Raw genomic sequence first — 15,021 nt, 5'->3', positions numbered from 1 at the left:
TTGAGTCAGGCCTTGGAAGGCAAGCATTCAAACGGGGTATGCACCTTAGGCAAAGGCCAATGGTGGCATCAGTGCAAAGGGCCTGAGCTGGGGCATGGGAGAGGTGAAGTTTGGACAAAAAGGGAATTGATAAAGACCCTCAGATGCCATTTTGAACATCTAGATTTAATTGATGGACAACCAAGTTCTTAAGCAGTTAGACACGAAGGAAATATTCCAGTGAAAGAAATTTTACAATGGCGGATGAGGGAGAGAGGATGGACAAGGAGGCTCAGTGAGGTTTTTGCCGGAGTCCAGATGAGAGGCTTGGAGTCCTGGGCTGGGTATGCCTTTACCACGCAGAGCCACGATGCCTGATGGGGGCCTGGTTGGCCACTGTGGCTGGGGAATGGGAGGGCTGCAAGTGTGGCCTCCTAAGGGGGCAGAGTTGTCCTGGCTGCCCCTTATTTGGGGGTGCAGGCTGGCTGTGGAGGAAAGGTGGGGCTGTTTCTCGTGGGCTCAGAGCAGGATGCTGAGCTCTGAGGAGGGACTTCGGCAGTGGGATACTCATTCATTCACTTTCTCATTCAAACAGGGCAACGGGCCAGGCAACAAGTCTCCACCATATTCTATGGCCTGTGCTGGCTAAAGATATTATGCAGAGGCACACTCCTGATGATGGGTGTCCTGCCCTTACAGAGCTAACAGCTAGTAATGGGGACAAACAAGGACATTACAGCACAGCAAAGTCAGAGCACTGACAGACACATCAAACAAGAGTGCTGTGGAGCCTGCAGTCAGAGCAGGAATTTCTTGGGTTCAGCTAGAGCTCAAGAAGACTTCTTGAAACCTGGGGCAGAGGTAGGGTCCATGGAGATCTTAGCCCAGTCCCTCTTGTCCCCTGAACCCTTAACTTCTAGGTTCAGATCCTTAATCTAGACAGAGCCAGCCCCATCTTTTGACCACCCTCCCACCAACTCAACGTTAGCCCTAGTGCCCCATCTCTGTGGTTACTGCTATGATGTTACTTGCCTCAAGACCTCCCTAATCTCTGACAGGTACTGATTTTCAGCCTTAGGGCCTCAGTCCAAACTCAGTGAGCCTACATATATTGGATGTGACATCCCCATGGTGGGAAGACCTGGGCTGGAAAGAAAGGGCTAGAAGGGGAAGGAGCAGAGGCCTTCTCTCTCTCTTCTCAAGCTTGTCCCTAGAGTACTCATTTCCCAAATGCCCTCCTACAGCTCTCTCCATCCCGTTTGCCCTTCCCCCACTGAGCCTGGAAAGGTGCTGTTTGCCTTGTGCTCCATCCCCAGGGCCACAGGCCAGGCAGCAGGTGTGTGTGTTGAACAAGGCCATCTCCAGAGCGGAGTGGCTGGAGATGAGCTTTGTTTAAATATTAAAGAAGTCAATCATTAATCAAGCCTGGCTTGGTGCCCAGGCTATCCACTGTCTCCATTTGGGAGGGCCTGGACTGGGGCAGGGAGGGCCATGGGGTAGTTTGTGAGGATACTTGCATCTCACACAACTGACAAGCAGCTTTGGGGGCTGGATTATGCAGCCCAACACAGGGTAGGCCAGAGGATCAGCAGGAAGATGTGTTGGATAGCATACAGAGCACAATGTTCATGAACTGGGCACCAGTGATTCGTACAGAATGTCCAGTTCTACTTGAATACATTTTATAAGGGGACTGAAGCAGTGTCCTGTTTCTAGCCAGACAGGATGTTTCTTGGGCACTGCAGTCCTGGCCCAGCCCCACAGTTGGGCTCCTGAAGAAAACAAGGCTGTGTGAAGAACAGTTTGGGGCATGAATTGGGGTCGGGGCTGGATTGGAGGGACACAGTCACTGGGTCACTAAAACCATGGTCCCTGAGCCCTCCCTAGGGGAGGGAGATTGGTCTGGAACTCAGGGCATTCATGGAATTACACAGAGTCAGTAGCCTATACACATGGCTTCACATACATGAGTTCCACACACACAGTTACAAACCCCCATGTACCCAGATCGGCCACAGCTGCACCCAATTGCAGCTGGACACTATGCATGCAAGCTGTCCCCTCCCCAGCCCCCCAGTCCTCTCTGCCACCCTCCTCTTGCCCTCCAGCCTCACCAGTCATACTGGTGTCTAGTCCCAGCTCCACCATTCAGCTCTCATCCACGGAGGCTTCCTGTAGTGCTGTGTGAAAATCCGAATGGTCAAGATGATTGAGCACAGCATCAGGATGAGGCAGAGGCCCAGCAGGATCCACTGTTTTTTGGCAACTAGGCGGGGCTCCATGGCTACGCCCAGGAAGTAGGCCTTGGGCTGTGTCTCAGGGGCACTGGAGTCCCGTGAACTGGTGTCCTGGGCATTGGTGTCCTGGGACAGTGACCTTTTTTCCAGGGCATACAACCTGTGGGCCAGCAGTAGGGCTACCAGGAACATGACCAAGCTGAGGGCCAGCAACACCCACTGCCCAAATTTGGCCTGGTCAGAGTCCAGCTCCAGACTCAGAAATGTCACTTTGTCTGTGTCTTTTCCTGTGGAAGACATGGGGGTCTTGTAGAGCAGGCAGAAGGAGGGAGGGAGCCCTAGGGTGCCCCATGGAAATCAGAGTACCTGACTGCCACTGGCCTCCTCCCTCAGCCTCAGGCACCTACCTTCCAAGCCATAGGTGAGGGCATTGCCCTGGAAGGAGGGTGAGAAAGAGGAGTAGAAGGGAGAGGAAGAGGATATGGGCCTAGATAGGGCTACGTCCCCATGTGCCCAGTGGTGGCTCCGTGCAAGGGTGTCAGGAGGAAAGAACCCCACCCTGTGCTCAGATGCCAACCTGGCCCTCTAGCTGAACAGTGTGCAAGGAAGCAACTGAGCCAGTGGCTGGGCCGTGGGCTGCAGTCTTGGCCAAGGCTGCATCAGGTGCAGACAGGGTCACGTAGCCACAAGGCTGTTGCTTGTTCAAGCCAGGTCATAGATAGGCTAGGGGTTAAGGCTGGGTTAGGGTAGGGACAGGCCCGGGGCAGGCTAGGGTAGGGCTTGGGGCCGTACCAGACCTAGCACCAGGGTCAGATGATCAAACCTTCAAAGGTACAGCTGAAGTCTGGCCAGCCCAGGATCTCCCCCTGCCGCACGTTCTCGGTGACCAGCCAGTTCAGCAGGGGTTTGAAGTAGGTCATGAGGGCCTTTGTGGACACTTCAGTCTGCCCAGTTATCTTCTGCAGGACTTCTGGCCAGGGCTTGCTTGAGCCCAGCTTTAGGATATCTCTGGGAGAGTGGATACAGCTGTGAGGCTGTGTGGGAGCGTCAGGTGGTGCTGCTGGGAGCCCTCCGTGTGCCCCACCCTGGCCCTACGGCTTTGCTAACCAGACTCTTCCCATAGAGCTCAGCGCCGTGGATAAAATCACGAGCTCTGAAATAAGACCGACCTGGATTTGAATCCTGTGGGGCTTTGGGCCAGTGACTTAACCTCTCTGAGTCTCAGTGTCCATATTCATAAAATGGAGATAACAGTACTACCTCCTAGGGTTGGCATGATGATTAAATAGACACAATGCTGGGATCATAGTAGACGGATGATAAATGTTAGCAGCTGATTATTATTACCGCCACTGTGATGATCATTATTCTCCTGGACTCAGATAGGCATCAAGTCTTGAAACGCTGTTTCCCATGAGGTGCTCTGTGTCAGTAGGAGGAGGGGCCACTCCTTTCTGGTCTCATGGGGAGTGTTTGGGAGGATTAGGGAGATGGCGAGCGTGGGATGTGCTCTGTGTATTGCCTGCAGTGATGTACTAATGTCAGGTGTCACCAAGCACACCCGGTGTTTGGTGGCAGGGGGACCAGCCTGAGGCTTGGTGGGGGCACAGAGTGTGCTGAAGCCAGGGCTCCGGGCTGCTCCCCACTAGGGCCCCCCACGGAGGCGGTGGGGGGCATACGTTGATCCTTCTTAATCTGTGTCCCCATCTGACCAGGAGAGAGATGGGCTCTAGAGGCCCACAAGTCGGACGGTGGAGTCTAGACCAACAGGACTCGGGTTCAAGACTCAGCAGTGCTACTTATGGGCCGTATAACCTCAGGCAATCAACTCAACTCCTCTTAGCCTCAGTTTCTCCATCAGCAAAATGGGCCCCATTAATACCCACTTTGCACTGTGGTGCAGATTAAGCCAATAATGGTAGTGAAGGAGGGCTTTGTAGCATGCGCACACTTGTATGCATCGTTTCATAAACGACGGAGAAAGAATGAGGGGAAATAAAGGTTAGTGGATCCTTGACAGAAACTGCTAGGGAAAAATGTAGTTAAGATCCAAGAGAAATGGAGGAGAAAAGTCATGAAGGCTAAAAGAAAAACAGAACAGGGCGCCTGGGTGGCTCAGTTGGTTAAGCGACTGTCTTCGGCTCAGGTCATGGTCCCGGAGTCCTGGGATCGAGTCCCACATCGGGCTCCCGGCTCAGCGGGGAGCCTGCTTCTCCCTCTGACCCTCTCCCCTGTCATGCTGTTTCTCTCTCTCTCTCTCTCTCTCTCTCTCTCAAATAAAATAAAAAAAAAAAATTTTAAAAGAAAAACAGAACAAAACCCCACAACTAACTTTAGGTAAGAGGATTTTATCAGATGCAAGGTCCTGGGAGAAAGGAAGGACCTGATGAGAGAAAAGTTTTGACCACTGAGTCTACCCATTTAGAAATAGTCCTTCAGGCTCAGTGGGACAAGAGGTTTGACCCAAACCCAGCCCACAGCCAATGTGGCCAGCACATGAGACTTGCAAAGGTGGTAACTAGAATCCTCAGCTCCACGGCGGCTGCAATGGGCCCCATGGACGAGGTCAGGCTTACCACGGCTGGCTGGATGAGCCAAGGGCTTTGGGAACTTGGACCAAATCCACTTCAACTCTCCATTCCCAGCAGAACCAACCCAGAGCAATCACATATAGGAAGATGAGTCAAATTCTAAGATATATTAGGTAAAAGAGCAGCCAAGAATCTTGCCCTCCCCCTTCTCCTCTGCAAGCACTCACCCTACACACACAACCAATATTCCACTCTGCTCTGTCTCATTTCTCCAAAGCTCAGGACATCCCCCTTTCTCAGAGCCCTCTCCTCTGCCCTCTGCCCAGAAGATAGCATTCGAAGTCCTAAACCTGGAACTTGGGGTCTTCCCTGTCATCCAGGGGTCTGGATGGCAACATGTGAGGATGGGTGAGCAATGACCCGTGTTGACTGGCAGGTGCTTTGGTGCCGAGTCAGATCCTGGGAGCCTTGTGTGCCCTGGGGGTGGTGGTAGGACAGGGGGTGGTGCGAATGACCGAGGTCAAATGTCCCACCAATCAAGTGGTGAAGGCTCAGAGTTAAAAGTGAGTTGATGTATAGAAAACAGCTGTCTGCCATTTCTTGCACTTCTGCTTTTGGGGACAGAGATCCCTTACTGGTCCCCGGCATGACCTCCTCTTCCTCTCTGCATGTTCACCAAAGCCCTTTCCTACTGCGCTAACTCCTTTCTTGTATTATGGTTATTGATTTATCTTGTGGCCCATTGCCACCTGCTGGACACAGGGCAGGCTGATTGGCACGTGCACAAGTAAATGTTTGCTGAATGAATAAATAATGGGAGGCCAGAGACATGAATGCAGAGAGCAGAGAGGCCCCTTATGTTCCACACATTCAGCAAAGTTCAAACATGGGCAGTTGGCTATCATAAACCCTTGTAGTGTGAAAAGATGGAAAAGCAAACAGACTAGGTTGATAATCGGCATGCAAGGTGCAGCCCTCCCTGGGAGCAAAGCCAGGGGATCAGTCCTGCAACCCCATCTGGCCTAGTGGTTACTGACAAAATCCGTGGTGGAATCACACATATGCTCATTAAATTCACAGAGGATACTAAATTATGTGGCTATGTTAATCCTCTGGGAGACAGGAATAAAACTCAAGATGACCTTGACCAATTGGGAAATGGACCCACTGAAAGGGGTTGAAAGTTGGTGGGGAAAAGACCATGTCAGTGGGTGGGCTCTGCATCCCAGTGGTTGGAGCACTGATCTTGGAGCCTGCCGACCCAGGTCTAACCTCACCAGCCCTGTATCCCTTGATTGGTGGAAGCAACAGTGTGAATGAGAATGTGCTCTGGAGTCAGTTTGGGACTCAAAGCCTGATTTTGCCACTTGCTAGATCAGTGATGGGCAATCATATTATCTCTTTTAGCTTTAGTTTCATTATTTATGAAATGTGGCTAATCATATCCACTTTGCAAGTTATGAGCTGCTCATGTGAGACCTTGTAAGAGCGCTCCTTAGAAAGCCCAGCCTCTAATAGCAAATGCTCCCCACCATCGGGTCAGCCTCTCACCCCTCCACATTTGCTTCAGGACAAAACCACCTCCGCGGAGGCAGGAATGAAAAGGATAGCTGGGGACCAAGTGCAGGAAAAAAGATTGGGGGTTAGGGAGTCAAAGTGGACCACATGCTGACCAGAGCATTCCAAAGGTTGGTATGAAAGCAACCGGCATCGGCCTGGGAGCTGCATCCGGGCACCCCAAAAAGAGGTGGGAAGAGCATTGTGCGCCCAAGGGTGCATCAAATGCTGCCGAGGCTAGGCGAGCACCTTAGGAGCGAAGGATGAAGGGATTCGGATGGAAGTCTGGGGGCTGAGGCCGGACTCCAGAAGTGACTTCCCATCTGGGACAGTTTGATTTATTGGCGTGTGTGTGTGTGTGTGTGTGTGTGCATGTGCGCGCACACACGGGCACAGGTGAGTGAGGGAGGGTGTAGTAGTGAGTGTGTGCAAGTTTGTGTGTGAGTGTGTGGGTATGAGAATGTGTGTGTGTGTGTGTGTGTGTGAGAGAGAGAGAGAGAGCAGGAGAGGCTAGATAGTCTCTCTGACCACGAGGGGCTACACACAAGGAAATGGGCTTCAATCATTGTAGGAGAGACTGCAATCTGACACAAGGAAGAACTTCCACTAAACTCTAAGGTCAATGAGGCCTGCTCGGGGTGCCTAGGGTGGCCTGGTGAGGAGAGGGGGCCGGGGGCAGGCATCCAGCGAGGGGCAGGGGAGCTGAGAAGAGGTGAGGGAGGAGAGCACTCACTCCAGAAGCTTGCCAGCCGTCTTGGAGTGAGAGATGTCACACCGGTGCAGTGGGCCCACGTGACCCGAGGCCTCGCACAAAGCTTCGTGGAACTGGAACTGGAGCACGAGGCTGATGAAGTACCTGGGTAGAGGAACGGGAGGGCAGGCTGGGGAGCTGGTGCCAGGGGCGGAAAGTCCAGAGCCATGTGGAGCCTGGCAGCTCTGATGGGCAGGGGCCCGAGGGCTCTGCCAGGGCCCAGTCTTCCTGGGCGGAGGCTCCTTAGGCAAGGTCCCGCCTCAGCCAGGGGCTCTCCTTCTTAGCCTTCGGAACCAACCCTTACCTTCTTCTTTTCCGCCCTCCTCTTGGGGACAGTACAGATGCTTTAGAATATTCCCAACAGCTCTGCCCCCCACACAGGATCTGATCTAAAAGCCCAAATTATCCTCGGGTGGGGCCCTCCGGAGGCTGTGCGACCCAACAGAGGAGATCTGGGGGGAGCATTTGGATCTAGGGCCTTCCTGGGAATCCTCAGCCTGGTTCCCATATCCCCCAACCCCCAACTCCCAGAGCTGCTTCTGCCGGCAGGGCCCAGGCTGTTACCGTATATAGGGCATGCTGGCAGAGATGTGGAACTTGGCGCCGGGGTCAAAGTCTTCCTCTGTCCGAGGGACGGGGGGGCACAGGCCCTGGTACTTCAACCTGCCAGGGAGAGCAGGGGGCTGGTACCACCTAGCTGGGTTCTCAAAACCTTTTCCCCTGGAAGCACTTGCATAGCTACCAAAAGTGGACTTGGCAGACACAGGACACTTAATGCATTTTTATAGATTAAATAAATGAGTTGAAAACACGTGGGATTGGGAATCAGAATCAAATAGTAACAGTAGTTAACACTGACTTCCTCTGTGGAGGAGCCGTGCTAAGCTCTTCACACAGACTCACTTGACACTGTCATGGTTCTGGGGACTTGGGAGGGAATGGGCTAAGCAAGGTCTTGCTTATAATCTTAATGATGGAGATGGTTAGAGACCAATCCACAAGGTCGTTTCATCTGGCAAGAAGTGCCGAGAAGAAAACAGAATAGCATCTCTGCAGCATGGTGCTGTTATTATTCCCAGTTTACAGATGAGGAGACCAAAGTTTAGAGGTCAGGGAACTGGTGGGAGGTCACAGAACTAGTCATTGGCAGCTCCCGTTAACTTTCAGATCCCATTAACCCTCTGCGCTGTGTGACTGTGGGAAAGTTACTAATTGTCGCTGAGCCCTGTTGTAAAACGCTGTCTGCAAGATGGGGGTAAAGTGATCCATCTTTGGGGAAGAGACAAAGTCTATGAAAAGTTCTCATTGTTTGACTCTTGGCCCACTGGTCGCCTCTGAACCATTCTCTGGGGTCGACAGACAGTCGGGTGGTGGCTCTCCCAGGCTTCCTTGTTCAGGCCCAGGAACTTGCCACCTCTCTCCCTTCGCCCCTGGTTTCCACCATTGGTGGTGGTGGGTGCAGTTGACCCAGGGAGGGAAAGGGCCCCTGCAGGTACACCAGATGGCTGGTGGGGGTTGCCCTTGGAGGAGTACAAGGTCAAGACCCTGCCAACCTCACCAGTAATGCTGGGGCCTGAATTTGGGGTGGGGGTAAGAGGGTGAGTGGACGAAGAGAGGAGCACCCAGCTTTGCCACCCTCGGTTGCCATGTGACCGTGGGCTGGTCACACATTCTTCTCCTGTGAATGAGCATGAGATGTTGCACAGGTTCAAAGAAACATAAGGGCCTTGTGCAGAGCAGGCAGCCCCTTCATGGTCACCCCAGACCATGCTGTGGCTAGCAGACTCGAGCAGGTCAGTCTGAGGCCTGGTGGAGATGGAGCGCCCTGGCCAAGGGCATTCATTATCCCATCAGACAGCCAGTGGTCGGTGAGGAGATGCACCATGGACACCCCTCACCCAAGAGTGGTGCTGTCTGACTGCTGGCGGGCTCCTTCCGCAGCCAGTTCTGACCTTGACATGCCTAAGGATGCTAAACCAGAGGCAGTCATGCGTGTGTGTTGGGGCGGCAGGAAAAGGGGCAGTGGGCTTGCCTCTCTCCCATGCGGACTCTTTCCATGGAAGGGAAAGAGCTCAGGCCACCAAACACCCTTCTGCTAGCCCCACTGGTGGGAACCGGAAGAGAGAGGAGGAGCAGGGGGGCCTGCCCAGTGGTCAATGTTTTATTCTTGGAGGAGCCCAGGTGCACCCTTGTGTGAGCTTCCCAGCTACCCAGGAGCAGACAGGGCCACTGGCAGGGTCCCTAGAGAGGTTAAGAGGTCAGCTCAGTGCTGGTGCCAGATTCAGCGTGAGGCTGATCCCCTTTAGTAGGGATCCACTTTAGCAGGGATGCTTTTATCTGATGATAGCAAACAGCCAATACTATCCCAGGGTCCCCCCCCTCCCTTGGCTGCCAGGTCACCAGCATGGGCACACCTAACTCTGCCCTCCCAGGAGAGGCAGCAGCATCCTATGGCGAAGGGCAGTGCCCTTAAGGCTGACCGGAAAGCCCAGCCCACCAGGGGTGGAGGGGGCAGAGAGCCCAGGGCAGTCATCCTCTCCCCACCTGAGGTTCCACCACTCCTGGTTGTAGGTGTCCTTCCCGATGGTGCCATCAAAGACCTTCCAGCGAAACAGGTCCATCAGGTAGGCGAAGGGGATGAAGGCGATCTTCTCCAGGGCAATGCCCATCAGGAAATTGACCTCCTCCTCTAGGGAAGGGGGGGCAGTCAGGAGGTGGCCCCCGGCTCTCCCTCCCTTTAGCCTTGCCCAGAGAGCCCCGGCGGCAGCCTCAGGCTCAGCTGCCCTGCTACGGTCCTCTTGGTCCCCATCACCTGAGTCCTGGTGCTGGTGGCTGAGCAGGCCTCTGTTGAGTAGGTGCTTGTGGGAGGAGGCCGAGAGGGTGATCATCGACCCCACGGCCTCTTCAAAGGCTGGGTTGGCGCCTGCGCGGAAGATCACAGAGAGGTTCTTGTACTGCAAGAAGTACTGGATATGGCCCATCTGGTGGAAGATGGAGAGCAGGTCTTCTATGGTCACCTCGGTGCACTTCTTTATCCTAGAGTTAAAGGGCAGGGGTCAAGGAGCATGGGGAGGCCCTGGGAGAAGGGGAGATCTCTGCATTCAGACTCCATGGAGGGATTGGGGTGGTTGGGCTGGAGACCACCAGGGCCTTGGGTGCTGTCCCTTCTCACTCCGGGTCCCCCTTGCCTATATTGCCAGCTCACATCCCCCTCCGCTGCCTGGTTCCAGCCCTGCTCGCCCACCTCCTTGCACACCTCCTAAGACCGGCAGACAGAGGGGGAGCGGACCCAAGAGAAGAAGAGCGAGAGAGGGGCGGGAGGGTGGTGCTGGCGCAGGGTGAGACCTGAAGTCCTTGCTGTTGTAAAAGTCCCAGGCGGAGGCGTGGCACTCCACCTCCCGCCCATCGGCTGGCCTTTCCATCATTGATTTTTTCCAGAAGTCGGGAGGGGTGGAAAGCAGCCCCAGGGAGGTGAAGAACTTGTCCGCCTCTTCGAACATTTTGGAGGGCTTCCAGTGCTGTGGGGAAGAGTGGGTGTGTGGGGCCCTGCCCGGGAACCAGGGCAGGGAGGGGGGTGGGTGCAGCACCGACGGGGGCAGACGGAGGCCGAGTACTAACCTGGCTTTTCATGATCTTCGTGATATCCTCAGGGGGCTTCCTCGGGAAGGGCAGGACCAGATCTAAGATGTTGACCCAGGACTGAGCCCACATGTTCCCTGGAAGGGGGCATGCAGGGGCTCAGAGGAGGCCGGAAAGCATCCCTCCCTTTACTGGGTGCCCGCTTGGAGGCCTGCTCCGCCCACCCCACTCTGCTACCAGCTAGGGCTTTACCCAGCAGGTGGGCAGGGATGGGCCCCCTTGGGTCGATAAGCTTGGGCCCGTAGTGGCGGTGCAGGGCCCGACGCACGTAGGCGTGCAGGTTCAGGTACAGCGGCTGCAGCTCCTGGTAAAGCTGCTCCAGATCCTGTTCTAGCGAGTCAGACTCATACTTGGACCGCCACAAGGCCCCCATGTCTTTGTAACCTAGGACAGGAGAGGGGGCTCAGAAGCACTCACCACCCACCCTTCCTTCCGCCCTGGCCTGGCAGGCAGGAGACCCAGGCACTTTCTGGGGAAGCCACTTGACCTCCCTGTTCCTCAGGGTCTTCATCTGCCAAATGGGAAATGTGCCTCCCAAGGTCACTGTTCAGATTGGATGAGATCGGGGGTGGAAAAGCACTTGGCAAAGTACACACTCCGTGCTCCTCACCGTGCCTGGTTGGATAGGACCAGGTTGAGGCCCTGGTCCTGACACCCACCTCGAGCCCCACCCATCCAAGCCCTCAGACCACCCTGGCTCCTTTCAGATCCTCCCAAACACTGGCTCCTCCCATTGCGGGGCCTGGGATGCTCTTTCACTTCTTGCTTGCCTTCTTTCAGGCCTTGGGGAAGTGTCTCGAGGCCTCCCCTTCCCCCTTCTCTCTCGGCACTTGTCCAGAGATGTGTGTTTGCACGAATCTTGTCTGTCCCCCAGACCGTAGGCCCTACCTAGAAGGGTGGACACCTTCTCTGTCTTTTCACCTACAAATCCTTAGAAACTCTCCAGGGCCTGGCACACAGTAGGTGCTCAAGCAATGTCTGTAGACCAATGGTGAATGAAACACCTTTGCTTCCCCCAGCCACAGGGCTCAGGGGCCCCATCTCCAGGTCCTACTACTGCCCTTACCCTCTGCAGACTCTGCTTTGCCCTTCCCACTGCGGCCTGTGCCCCGTGCCATCTGCACAGACCGGGCTGGCCCGGGAGGGGGGTGGGGGCCTCACCGTTGAGCTTTGCAGCCTTGTTGCTGAGCTGCACGTAGCGCTCGAAGGTGATGCGAAGCTGACGACCCACAGCGTCCCGCCAGCCCTGCCAGGCCCACAGCAGCTCCTTCTGGTCCCGGGAGGTGGCCATGACTTCTTGGAGGTCTATGCCCAGAAAAAGGAGCCAAGGTGGGGCCCCCCTACTCCTGCCTGCCTCCTGCCCTCACCTGCAGACCCTCCTCCCCCAACAAGTGAGTGCAGTTGGGGCAGGGAGGACAATGGTAGTCGGGGGTCGGCTTGTGGAAGGGGCTGATGCTGGAGACTCTGGGGTTGGATGGGGGCAGGGCTTGGGTGCTCACCAGGCTCCAGGGGCAGGCAGGGTCCCTCGTTCAGGCACACCTGGGCCATGCTGTATGTCGTCTCCATGTAGGCCAGAAGCTTGTTGTACTGGGGGGGCAGGTGTCACCTAGAGCAGGCCTGCGCCCTTGCGCCCACCCCCAGCACGAGCCCCACCAGCTGGGAGGGGCAGGCCTGTCTGAGGCATCTTCCCACCAGCCTTTGTTTCTCTCCTCCCCCCAGAGGAAGCTCTAGCCCTGCCCACCAACCTCCCTCCTGCCCAGGCAGCCTGGCTTCCCCCCAACCCCCGCCCCAACCAGCCCACCCACCCCTGGGGTGGGGAGCATGTGCCTGGAGACCTGGGGGTTCCGTCCATCACCTCCCGGAGCTCGTCCTGGGGCAGGGCCGCCTTGTCTATGTTCTGCAGCTTACTCAGCATGCGCTTCACGGCCGCATCGTGGAACCTGGAGGTCTTAAACAGGCGGGCCCGGGTGCCAAAGTACAGCATGTGCTGGGACCTCTCTGAGTCCTTGTGCAGCTGGAATGAGGGTCACCATACTTATCATGGGAAGTTAGGGAGGGAGGAAGGGCCCCACATTGAACTCCAGGGTCACAGTCCTTCCAACCTCCTCCCAAAATCTACTTTAAGGGTTCATAATCCCTGGAAATTTGCTAAGAGGGAGAAGGGAAGGAGCCTGGGTCTTTAAAAGCAAGGAGGTAATATTTACAAGGGGAAAGAAACAAGAGATTCTTGCCCAGACCGCTTCTGGGGCCAGCAAGAGGCCCGGAGCTTGCAGCCTGCTTTGACATGTACTTTGGGGATTCCCTCCTTCCTCTAGCTCTGGACAGGGGCAGAAGATATGGTTCCCCCATTTCCTCCCACCCCCCACCAGATCCCTGAGAAGAGCAAGGGGAGAAGGGGCTGAAGTTGAGGTGGTACCACACCATCTCCTCCCGATTTTTCTTGGTGATGTTGGTGACATAGTTCCACGTGGCCTCCATGAACTGGTTCCACACAACCTGGGCAGTATGCTCATAAAACTGCAGGAACGCCTTTGCCATGGTCTCATTGTAGAACTTGTCTGCGGAGAAGGAGGTGGGCATCATGCTGTCCTGGGAGGGGCCTGCCCCTGACTGGTCCCCTTGTCTGGTCCCAGGTTCCTTTAGGTCCCAGCCCCACCTAAGCTCTGATCACCCTCGGTCCTGAGCCATGGCAAAAGCTGCCCATAACAGAAGAGGACAAATAGAGAAGGTCCATGGCAAGTCCATCTTGTGCCCATGGCCAAGAGAACAGCAGAGCTGGGTGAGGCTATGGACCAATGGCGGTCCAGCTCCATATTGTGACATCAGAGCCTGAAGGGTTAGCCATGGAATGTCAGAACTGGAAAACCCCCACCCACCTTCTGGTCCAACAGTTCCCATTTTACAGGTGAGAAGACTGAGGTCAAGCCACATGACCTGGTTCACACAGCTAGTTAGTGGCAGAGCCAAGAAGAGAACCAGGGCTCTTGATTTTTAGGCCAAAGCTTATTCTGGTCTACTTGGTCACTTTTCCTTGGCATTGGAACCACCCTTGGACCTTGGCCAGGGATTGATGAGACCCTTGCCCTCCACAGGCTGGCATCACCTCTGAGAAGATGGGTAGGATGAGGGATGAATGGATGAGTGGATGGATAGATGTATGGAAGTGACATCTCTGGGTCTCTGGAATCTGGAAGCACAGGTGTCTCTCCCTGTTCTTCTGACTTGACCTCTTATGTTCTCATTTTTGGCCTCCTTCTCTCTTATGAGATGTGTAATCATTCCTAGGGCAATGCAGGACCCTTCCTCCCTTCCCCTTGTCCTTATATCTGTTTCCCCAGGGATAGCCGGACACTATGAGTTTGCAGTCAGGAGGAAGCACAGGAGGTAGAGGGCTGTGAGGGCTGCGGGGAATGTGTGGCTGGCACCTTCCATTCAAGATGCATGTCCCTGAGTACCCGAGCTTGGTTTGAACGCCAGCTGGCAGGACCCCAGCTCTCTGCTAGGCTTGGTGACTCCCCACTAGCCTGACACACTTAGTCTGGGGGAGATGAGCTCATCTATCTCACCTTGGGATTTCTTCCTCAGATTCACTTTCCTCCACACTCACATGCCCTCCACCGTGTGTTCCTTTCACTCTCCCTGCTTGGTCCAGGTGCACGCATATCCTCCCAGATGCTTCACCTCTTCACATGAGCTGACATCCCCCAGAGAAACCAACCAAATAACCCTCCAAATATGATGCTATGATCAAAATTATTGAAAACACAAAGAAAGAAAAAAATCAGTGACACTTTTGGTTAAGCTGCCAACTGAGTTCTGCTTCAAGCATATAGACATGCTTGATAAAATATAGTATTTTGTTGTCGTTAACGATAGTCATCATGCTGTACCTTACATTTCCCAGGACTTATTTATCTTATAGCCAGCAGCTTATGCCTTTTGCCTACCGTCACCCATTTTGTCGACCCTCCCACTCCCACTTCTGGCAACCACTGATCTGTTCTCTGTGTCTATGAGCTCAGTTTTTTTGTGCATATGTATACCACATGCATATGCATATGTATACCATATGTATACCTTTTCATTATCCATTCACCTGTCATTAGACACTTAGGTTGTTTCCACGTCTTGGTTATTGTAAATTGTGTTGCAATGAACATGGGTGTGCAGATATCTTTTCAAGACAGCGATTTCTTTTTTTTTTTTTTTTTAAGATTTTATTTGTCAGAGAGAGAGAGAAAGAGAGAAAGCACAAGCAGGGGGAGCTGCAGGCGGAGGGAGAGGGGGAAGCAGACTCCCCGCTGAGCAGGGAGCCTGATGCGGGATT

The 15,021-nt window shown here is 54.5% G+C and overlaps 1 protein-coding gene across 1 annotated transcript; it reads right to left on the bottom strand.

Annotated features, from left to right (window-relative positions):
* Nucleotides 1-165: 165 nt before the first annotated feature.
* On the bottom strand, nucleotides 166-13,507 carry LOC116648131 (angiotensin-converting enzyme-like protein Ace3). Its single transcript, XM_032429968.1, has 15 exons — nucleotides 13,351-13,507; nucleotides 13,116-13,252; nucleotides 12,550-12,708; nucleotides 12,194-12,281; nucleotides 11,856-11,999; nucleotides 10,887-11,078; nucleotides 10,674-10,771; nucleotides 10,401-10,573; nucleotides 9,868-10,091; nucleotides 9,600-9,744; nucleotides 7,620-7,718; nucleotides 7,038-7,160; nucleotides 3,040-3,224; nucleotides 2,094-2,503; nucleotides 166-464 (listed from the first exon to the last, which is right to left on the bottom strand). Exons 1-14 carry the CDS (start codon nucleotides 13,505-13,507, stop codon nucleotides 2,109-2,111), a joined length of 2,319 nt encoding a protein of 772 aa, XP_032285859.1. The 3' UTR covers nucleotides 166-464; nucleotides 2,094-2,108.
* Nucleotides 13,508-15,021: the final 1,514 nt, after the last annotated feature.

This window comes from Phoca vitulina, unplaced genomic scaffold (assembly GCF_004348235.1).
Source record: "Phoca vitulina isolate PV1807 unplaced genomic scaffold, GSC_HSeal_1.0 scaffold41, whole genome shotgun sequence".
Taxonomy (NCBI): domain Eukaryota; kingdom Metazoa; phylum Chordata; class Mammalia; order Carnivora; family Phocidae; genus Phoca; species Phoca vitulina.
Note: the sequence above shows the minus strand (reverse complement) of the source record. Positions and strands in the feature narration are given on the sequence as shown.

Coding starts and splice junctions, on each gene's coding strand:
- LOC116648131 (XM_032429968.1), bottom strand. CDS start 13,507: ATGGAGCTGGACCGCCATTGGTCCATAGCCTCACCCAGCTCTGCTGTT. Junction 13,253..13,350: donor CGAGGGTGATCAGAGCTTAG/GTGGGGCTGGGA, acceptor CCTTCTCCGCAG/ACAAGTTCTACAATGAGACC. Junction 11,079..11,855: donor CAAGGCTGCAAAGCTCAACG/GTGAGGCCCCCA, acceptor CTCCTGTCCTAG/GTTACAAAGACATGGGGGCC.